At 50.7% G+C, this 8,886-nt stretch overlaps 3 protein-coding genes across 3 annotated transcripts in view; 2 read left to right on the forward strand and 1 right to left on the reverse strand.

Moving 5' to 3' along the window:
* Nucleotides 1–5,626, forward strand: part of LOC109525088 (multidrug resistance-associated protein 1-like) — a 13,311-nt gene extending 7,685 nt beyond the window's left edge. The window contains exons 20-30 of the mRNA XM_019885354.1: nucleotides 561–666; nucleotides 836–1,043; nucleotides 2,255–2,565; nucleotides 2,630–2,829; nucleotides 2,907–3,033; nucleotides 3,120–3,221; nucleotides 3,295–3,441; nucleotides 3,611–3,769; nucleotides 3,970–4,136; nucleotides 4,397–4,591; nucleotides 5,085–5,626. Coding sequence (XP_019740913.1) covers nucleotides 561–666; nucleotides 836–1,043; nucleotides 2,255–2,565; nucleotides 2,630–2,829; nucleotides 2,907–3,033; nucleotides 3,120–3,221; nucleotides 3,295–3,441; nucleotides 3,611–3,769; nucleotides 3,970–4,136; nucleotides 4,397–4,591; nucleotides 5,085–5,193 — 1,831 coding nt within the window. The 3' untranslated portion in view covers nucleotides 5,194–5,626. The remainder of the gene's footprint in view (nucleotides 1–560; nucleotides 667–835; nucleotides 1,044–2,254; nucleotides 2,566–2,629; nucleotides 2,830–2,906; nucleotides 3,034–3,119; nucleotides 3,222–3,294; nucleotides 3,442–3,610; nucleotides 3,770–3,969; nucleotides 4,137–4,396; nucleotides 4,592–5,084) is intronic.
* A 208-nt stretch (nucleotides 5,627–5,834) lies between these two features.
* On the forward strand, nucleotides 5,835–8,443 carry LOC109525112 (stanniocalcin-like). Its single transcript, XM_019885401.1, has 4 exons — nucleotides 5,835–6,418; nucleotides 6,512–6,654; nucleotides 7,489–7,700; nucleotides 8,006–8,443. Exons 1-4 carry the CDS (start codon nucleotides 6,289–6,291, stop codon nucleotides 8,304–8,306), a joined length of 786 nt encoding a protein of 261 aa, XP_019740960.1. The 5' UTR covers nucleotides 5,835–6,288; the 3' UTR covers nucleotides 8,307–8,443.
* The window catches only part of LOC109525089 (fibroblast growth factor receptor 2-like), a 1,864-nt gene continuing 1,383 nt past the window's right edge, over nucleotides 8,406–8,886 (reverse strand). The window contains exon 5 of the mRNA XM_019885355.1: nucleotides 8,406–8,415. Coding sequence (XP_019740914.1) covers nucleotides 8,406–8,415 — 10 coding nt within the window. The remainder of the gene's footprint in view (nucleotides 8,416–8,886) is intronic.

Raw genomic sequence — 8,886 nt, forward strand, 5'->3', positions numbered from 1 at the left:
GTTCGAAACTACTGGATCAAAGTTATGGCTGAATACTCTGAGATCGCCACAATAGCACTGTTGCTATTTCCGACATCCTACCTGTGTGAGGTGGGGAGTTTCTGCAGCAACAGCGACTAAAACAAAATTACGAAGTAGACTCGACATAAACCACACACTTGAGGTGTCATTGTCTCCTATTACCCCGAGATGGGACTGTCTGATTGCAGAAAATCAAGCTCGGTGCTGTGGTGAGTCGTCATTTTCATGCACTTTGAATTTGCGTTGTATCGTATTTTGAAGGCATTAAACATTACCAGAGCGATAAGAGTGTTGCGACCAGATTAGACGTTCCTTGTGTTTATTATTATATTTCGAAAACACCACAGTTTTCATGCAGCTCATACCATATTATTTTGTTGTATTAATTCCGCCACACCTTAAATGCCGGTCCCTGAAAATAATGTCTGACTTAAACCGGTCCGTGGGGCAAAAAAGGTTGGGGACCCCTGATTTAGACAACATGCGTCTGGCATTTTTATGTCCATCCCTAACTCGTCCCGCGCTTGCCCTGCTTTCAGCTGCGACATGAGCGGCGCCAGCGTTCAGGTGGTGGGACTCCACGAAGACTTGCCTTCGGATTGTTCCGGCAAACTCACCCAGCCTGACAAGGCTCACGTTGGGAGAGTGAGTCGTTTTCAAGTCACAAAAGCGCAACGTCTGTCATTCGGGAAAACAAAATGCGCACTGTGGACTTTCCACGTCGCTTAGACCATTTAGGAGCCGCGCGGAAACATCAAGAGGCAGACGGGAAGTTCACGTTGACAAAACAGACACGTCTGCATTCTGTTGTCAGGTGAAGCTGCAAGTATACGGCGACTACTTCCGAACCGTGGGCCTGTCCTTCATCATGACCATCGTTTTCCTGTGCGCCTTCCAGCAGGCCGCCTCGTTGGCGTACAGCTACTGGCTCAGCCTGTGGGCCGACGACCGTCCCGTCAACGGCACCCAGATGGATCATATGCTCAGACTCGGCGTGTTTGGAGCTCTGGGCTTGACTCAAGGTCTGGATGTGTCGCATGTTCAAGAATGTCGGGAGGAACAAAGTTTGCAAGATCTCGGCATTGGGCAAAAATGCCTTTCTGGCAATTTGGTCTTGGCGATGCCAAAAACGCTTTGGTCCTTGGAGCAGGGATCGATTTACCGAGACGCCCTTTTTTTTGTGTTTTGAGTAGCTCTGGTAGGTTGGTCGAGAGAACACCAAAAAAAAAAAACAAAAAAAAACCAAAATGAAGTTTGAGGTGATAGAATTGGAATGTTAGTGGAAGAAAGACAGAATAATGAGGCCATTTTTCAGACGCTATTTAACCCTTTCAGGCACAGCGCTTACTACAGTGAAACTCCTCTACAACAAAATCATGTTTGCAGCAAGAAATTTTTCACAACAGGGGGGTTTTCACTGTAGCAAATTTGATCTCAGATGTAAACACACACACACACACACACACGCACACACGTGTGTGTACACGCCCACACAAACGTAAGTGTACTCTTTATTTTTATTCCAATAGTGCATAAGTATGTACACTTATTTGACACTTCATATAGTGAGTGTAGAAAGAAAAAAAGGGAAAGAAATTGCGAAATTTACGATCAGCATTCACTTTCACTGTCATCAATTTCTTGGATAATAATATTTTGCTTCCTCCGTCTTTCGTTTTGATCACTTTTCGCCTCTCTTCCAGCGTCAGAGCTCTTCTTGTCTTAGCTGCTTGACATCCAAAGGTCCGTTTTGTAGCCATTTTAACAATGCAACGTTCTTGCAGCGTCTGAAACTAACAATAACAAATACTTCCTGGACTACTGCGCGTGTGTAAACCAGTGTGGTGGTTGCTGTTGCCGTTTCCGAACGAAGCAGTAGAGGTCGCTGTTGGATTAGACTTCGTTGTAGTGAATCTCGTCGCGAGGCAAGAACAGAGAAAACGATTTCATGTAACGCAACAGGGTTTTTTTTCGTTGTATGGGGGGCAGGAAAATGGGAATGGTGTTAATGCATGAGGATTTTTTCACACTAGGGGGTAATTTTTGCCCATGTAGGTTTCGTAGTAGAGGAGTTCCACTGTACAGTGGACAGCTTATCATGTTATCAGGTTACAGGGTGCATGAAAGGGTTAAAGGCACAAAATCAGCCATCGCTGTTTTGTTTCAAGCAGGCCCCACAAATCGAAAATTTCCTGCCATCATTTCCAAGTTTGACAGTCAGCCGGTTGTTCAGGTCTGGCCATGTTTGGGACGACGCTGGCCGTGGCGCTGGGCGGGATCGTCGCCTCGCGCCACCTTCACGCCGATCTGCTCTACAACGTCCTGCGCTCGCCGATGTCCTTTTTTGAGACGACGCCCAGCGGGAACCTCCTCAACCGCTTCTCCAAGGAGATCGACGCCATCGACTGCATGATTCCCGAAGGTCTCAAGATGATGCTGGCCTACCTGTTCAAACTCCTGGAAGTGTGCATCATCGTCCTGGTGGCCACGCCCTTCAGCGGCCTGGTGCTGCTCCCGCTCACCTGCCTCTACGTCTTCATCCAGGTGGCCTTCTTTTCGCCCCGGCCCCGTCGAGGAGGGCGCCGTTTTTCACCGTGCGTCTTTGCAGAGCTTCTACGTGGCGGCGTCGTGTCAGCTGCGGCGACTGGAGGCGGTCAGTCGCTCTCCCATCTACAGTCACTTCAACGAAACGGTGCAGGGCGTCTGTGTCATCCGAGCCTTCGGCGAGCAGAAACGTTTTGTGCAGCAGGCCCAGCGTCGCATCGACAAGAACCAAGAAGCTTATTTCCCGCGATTTGTGGCGACCAGGTACATTGCGCTGCGCCCTCCATTTTGAAAAAGGTCCCACTTTGTTGGTTTTCCGAAAAGTCATTTCTGTCTGTCAGATGGCTGGCGGTCAATCTGGAGTTTCTGGGCAATCTTCTGGTTCTGGCTGCCGCTATCCTGTCGGTGCGAAGTCGGGACGAGCTCAGTCCTGGCGTGGTGGGTTTGGCGCTGTCTCACTCGCTTCAGGTTCGGACACGCAACTGCTTTGATAAGACACTCGCCGTTTCACCAAACCGGCAAAAAGTTTCTTTCCAATTGCTTTTGCGATGCAGGTGACCGGGATCCTGAGCTGGATCGTTCGGTCCTGGACTGACGTGGAGAACAACATCGTGTCGGTGGAGCGAGTCCAGGAGTACGCGAACACGCCCAAAGAGGTTTGCTTCTGCACCGCGCCGATCTGCGCCACGTGCGGTCCCGACTGTCCCCAACCGGCTCGCGACTCTTCAGGCGGCTTGGCTGACGGAGAACGCTCACCTCGCGGCTGATTGGCCGACGACGGGGAGCATCCAGTTCGAGGACTACGGGCTGCAGTATCGGAAAGGTCTGGACTGGGCCTTGAAGGGGATCTCCGTCAATATCCAAGACAAAGAGAAGGTGACGGAGGGCAAGACGGCGAAACACTTTTGGAATGCGCTTGAGTCGCCATCGCCGGTCGAACGTGTTCAGTGTGATCGTTCATTGGCCGCAACTTTGGCGCTTTCTTCGGCGGCATCGTCCCGGCTCGAGTGCTAACGCTAACGCTCTTGCCGTCGCCGCCGACAAGGTGGGGATCGTCGGGAGGACGGGAGCAGGGAAGTCGTCCTTGGCTTTGGCGATTTTTCGTATTCTGGAAGCGGCCAGTGGGCGCATCTACATCGACGAAGTGGATATTGCTCAGCTTGGCCTTCGGGATCTTCGCTCCAGGATCACCATCATTCCTCAGGTGAGCCTCCGTATGGACGACTCAACTCGCCAGCAAATTTCACAGCGGCCAAAAGACTTTTGCACCCTGACGCGCTTCATTTATTGCCTTGTGGCCCTGAGATACGAGCGATTTGTTCCGTGGTCACGCTCCGATCGGAAATACCAAGAAGCCATTGATGAATCGCGACCGCTGATTTTTGTGACCCCGCCCCCAACCAGGATCCGGTGCTGTTTTCCGGCTCCCTCAGGATGAACCTGGACCCTTTCGACGACTGTTCCGACGAGGAGCTGTGGCGAGCGCTGGAACTCGCTCACCTCAGCGCCTTTGTGCGGGCGTTACCCGACACGCTGCAGCATCAGTGCTGCGAAGGAGGCGAGAACCTCAGGTACGAACCGTTCGTCACCGTGGCCGCAACACACCAAAACCCAACGGCGACCTGGCGCACCGGCAATGATTTACTTTGCCCAAGTTTCCTGCGGATCTTTCAAAAGTCTTAAAAGACATCGATCCATGAATCGAAAAACAACGGAACGGGCACTACTTTCTTATCCTCACACCAAGACGAAACATGATGCAAAATTATAATGACCAGGACATCCATTTTGCGCGCTTAAAATATTGTTTTCAAACTCTGTGTGCGGGTAGTGTCGGTCAGCGGCAGCTGTTGTGCTTAGCGAGAGCTCTGCTGAGGAAAAGCAAAATCCTCCTCCTGGACGAAGCCACGGCCGCTGTGGACCTGGAGATGGACCAGCTGATCCAGTCCACCATCCGGACTCACTTCAACCACTGCACCGTCCTCACCATCGCCCACCGACTCAACACCGTCATGGACTGCAACAGGTCAGGAGAAGACACTCCGAAATGCAGACGCAGACAAAATGCGATGAGAAAAAAAAATAGCGTATTGCAGCAAGGTCGCAAAAACTCCCTCCGGTGGCATTCACGCTCCCGACACCTTGAGTGACATTGGCCAACAAAACCAAAAAAAGGGACTCTTAAGACACAAAGATGGATTGAGCTTCGTTTTCATGGGAAATCGGAGAACATTTCTGAATATCCAACAATGCCATTCATGTCTTCAGAAAATGTTGCCAATCATGAAACTTCATTCAGGCCGCATAGCCACGGAGACACATTTGCCTTTAAGTGTGTAAAGAAAAAAAAAAAAAAAATCCCCCTTCAAAACAATTATTGCTGAACTTGCTTGTGAACGTCACACGACCGGAGCCAGAAAACCGGCGCGCCGTGACGGTTGCTCCCCGAGCGGCGCTGCATTGTGGCGGCTTGGTGCTAATGCAAAGCGGTGAGTGTTGAGCCTCCGTTCTGACCGCAGGATCATGGTGATGGAGCGCGGCGCCATCGTGGAGGTGGACGCCCCCGCCCGGCTCATCCAACAACAAGGACACTTCTACCAAATGTGCCACCAGGCCGGAATAGTCTGACGGCGCACGAGATGTGTGCTTCGGGATGCATGTTTGTTCAGTTCTATGAATGTGTTTTTGTGGGGCCTGGCATCATTTAAAAAAAAAAAAAAATTTGCAGGAGTTTGTATGCGTGTGTTGTGTAGACGTGCGTTTGCCTGCAGGTTGTGAAGACGCGCGTTGCCGTTTGCGCGCAGTGCGTCGACCCTTGACCGGCACAGGTCGCCGCTTCCTGTTCGCGGCGCTGATAAGACACAGCACTTTTTCCACGCTCACATGACAACGGAGCACGACCGATCTTGAACTCTGACCCACGGGTGCTGCGTGTTCTCTCAGCGGCCCCTTCATGAGGTACGCTCGGTCTCTCTCGACGCAGGCATGATTCGTGCCTCGGGGATCGGTCAAAATATTAGGAACGGCCTCCGTTAGCGATCAAAATAAAGCGAGAAATGTGTGACGATCCAAAGCGCCTCGGACGTGAATGCGTTTGTGTTGCGTGCGGAGAGCATCTCCACCTTTTTGGGTGGGTTTCGGTCCGTGCGCTGTAGGACTGTTGGTGGGTGCACGTTTGTTGTGTCGCGTGCATTTTTCTTTTTAGCATTTAGCCAACTGTTCAAGTGCGTTTGTGTATTTTTGTTGCTGTTTCCGTGTGTGTGTGTGTGTGTGTGTGTGTGTGTGTGTGGGCGAATGGGACTGTGTCAGTTTGTGTGTGTGGGTATATGGACACTGTCGTTTGACTGTGAGTGCGTCTTTCAAGTTCATATACTGTATTTTGTTTTTGTTGCGAGTGTGCGTGGATAATTTTAGTGATGTATGTACAGCATATGTGACGTTTTGTCGTGTGTGAGAATGTGCGTGCGTGCAAGGCCCGATGTGGTTGCATTCCAGCGGACCAAAGCCACCCGCCCCCCCCCAAGACGAACGTGAGCAGAATGCAAATGGCCGGGATGTGACGGCCGCCCAACGGAACATTCTTCCCGTGACGTCACCAAGGAGCCGTTGGCCGTCCGTCGCCGGGCTCCCATTGGCCCGAGTCGAGCCGGCGTCCTATAAAGGGAGCGGCCGCGTGGCCGGCAAACCTTCATTCTGGTCCCCGGTCCCGGTTCCTGGTTGAAGATGTGGCACTCGTCGTGGTGTTGTCGTCTGTTGATCGCGGTGGCGGTGGTGGCGGCCTCGGCGTGGTGCTCGGAGCCGCTGGCCGAAGAGGTGGCGGCGCGCCGCGCCCGCTTCTCCTCCAACAGCCCCGGTGAGCCACACCCTCTCGTGTCCTGTGAATGAATGGGAGTTGTTTTTTGGATTTGATGCGAGTAAGGCGGCGTGTGGCGTGTCTGTTTGGCAGCGGAGGTGGCGCGTTGCTTGAATGGCGCGGTGGCGGTGGGCTGCGGCTTCTTCTCGTGCCTGGAAAACTCTACGTGCGACACGGACGGGATGCACGAGATCTGCGAGCTTTTCCTGCAGGCCGCCGCCACCTTCAACACCGAGGTGACAAACCCTATCAAATCCTCATTTCAAGCCCCAACCCCACCTTGAAACCTTAATTGCAAAGCATCACCCTAGTTTGAAACCCTAACCTGATTTTTTTCAAAACCTAATTTGAAATGCTAACCCGAGATTGAACCGACAATTTCGAGAACCTCATCTTCCATTAAAATCTAAATTTAAAAAAATTGAACAACCTTACCCCAACTTTCAAGACCTCATCCTACTCTGAAACCTGAAACCTGAGTTTGAAACCGTAATTTGAATCAATACCCTACTCTGAATTGGAAATCTGAACCCCAATTTGAAACACTTCCCTGAATTTGGAAGCACCACAATTTGAAACCATAAACCTAATTTCAAAACCCTACTTTGAATTCCTAACCTGAGTTTAAAACCCTAATTTCATACACGAATCCTACCTTCTAACCCTAATTCAGAACCAAAACCCTTGTTTAAAACCTTGCCTTGAAACTCCACCCTAAGTTTGTAAAACTAAGCCCAAATTCAAACCCTACTATGAAACCCTAAGATTAATTTGAAACCCTACCCTAAATTTCAAATCCTACTTGAAACCTTAACCCTAAATTAAAACACTACTTTGAATCCCCAACCATAATTTATAGCAGTCCCCTATTAAAAACTCTCCCCTAATTCTCAAACCCTAATTTGAAACCCCACCCTGTGTTTGAAACCCTATCCCAAGTTTGTTGTTTTTTTTCTTTTTAATCCCTCAATTGAAAGCCTAACTCTCGTGAGCGGCGCAACTCTGCAAGTCGCGCAAGCAGCGCCGTCCGTGGCTGACGGCCACGCGCCTGTTGTGTTGTTGGCGTTTAGGGCAAGATGTTCGTGAAGAAGAGTTTGCACTGCGTGGCCCAGGGCATCGGCAGTAAAGTTTTCCAAACCATCCGCCGCTGCAACATCTTCCAGAGGATGATCGCCGAAGTGCAGGAGGAATGCTTCATCACGCACGACATCTGCAGCGTGGCACGTGAAAACCCGCAGGCCTTCGCCGATGTCGTGCAAGTGCCCACGCACTTCCCCAACAGGTTGCCACGCTTCCTTCACCTAACATGCTTAGAACTTGTAATACCGTTACTTGTTCCATGTGACTCATGACCACAAATGTTTTTTCGTAACCCGTAACGTGACAAGCAAGGTGTTATCTGCGTACCGGTCACGTCTTGCTGTGCAGACGTAGTCATGACAAGATGTAAAGTCTGTCGCCCCCTGCTGGCGTGGAGGGAGCTTCCGCTTGTTTGTGATGCGTTCAAGTGCACTAATTTATTTTTTTTCCCGTTTTCTGCAGTATGTTACGATGATAAAGTATAACGTATTGGTGTGTGTTACGCAGGTATTACAGCACGCTGCTGCAGACGCTGCAGGCGTGCGACGGGCAGACCGTGGCGGCGGTGCGTTCAGGCCTGCTGGGTCGTTTGGGGCCCGATATGGAGACCTTCCTGCAGATGGTCCAGACCAAAGAGTGCGACGCGGGGCAGGCCGCCGCCCCCTTCGACGACCCGTCCGCCTGGAGGAACGTGCCCGTATTCAACGTGCAGCCCGGCTTCCGGGGTCGTGATCCCACCCACCTCTTCGCCCGCAAGCGCTCGCTGGACGACCAGGAGGCGGCAGTACCACCAGTAGACCACCAGTAGACACCCCCCCCCCCACCCCCGGCCTGATATTTCCTTTCCTCTTTCCGCTAATTTATGCATCGGACGGCGTCTTCGTGCCGGTCACGAAGCGTCGCAATGCTACTTTTGTCTGCCAAATAAAAATGTTGACGCATTCAGATGGCCTCGGCGTGATCCAGGTGTACTACCCAAACCAGCCACCGGAGGGTGACAAACAATCAAAAATGCCATTTTAACTTGCAAGTAAAAACGGCATTTTGGATTTTTGACCAGTCCCTCCATATTGTGCGATCCATGGAGCACACAGTATGGAGGGACTGCTCAATGGCTGGGCACATCTTGAAAAATAGTGGATTGGTCTCTCATGCATCTGTCCCGCTATGGAAAATGAATTTTCTTTGGTTGGATTATTTGCATCTTTACAACTTGAAATCTTTCAAAAGAAATTTCGATCGAGTAATATTTTGTTTTTTTACGTTTAATTGTTTTTAGTATTCACAAGTATTGACAATATTTACACGTTATCAACAAAAAACAGCACAGACTACTTCCTGCGTTAAAGCTCCACCTCCTGGATGATGATGATGATGATGATGATGAT

Source organism: Hippocampus comes, unplaced genomic scaffold (assembly GCF_001891065.2).
Source record: "Hippocampus comes isolate QL1 unplaced genomic scaffold, H_comes_QL1_v1.1 scaffold600, whole genome shotgun sequence".
Classification (NCBI taxonomy): domain Eukaryota; kingdom Metazoa; phylum Chordata; class Actinopteri; order Syngnathiformes; family Syngnathidae; genus Hippocampus; species Hippocampus comes.

Bases quoted from the DNA above. Each gene is read 5' to 3' on its own strand.
- LOC109525112 (XM_019885401.1), top strand. From the start codon at position 6,289: ATGTGGCACTCGTCGTGGTGTTGTCGTCTGTTGATCGCGGTGGCGGTG. The intron at 6,419-6,511 runs GTGAGCCACACC...TCTGTTTGGCAG, and splicing joins CTTCTCCTCCAACAGCCCCG to CGGAGGTGGCGCGTTGCTTG. The intron at 7,701-8,005 runs GTTGCCACGCTT...TGTGTTACGCAG, and splicing joins CCCACGCACTTCCCCAACAG to GTATTACAGCACGCTGCTGC.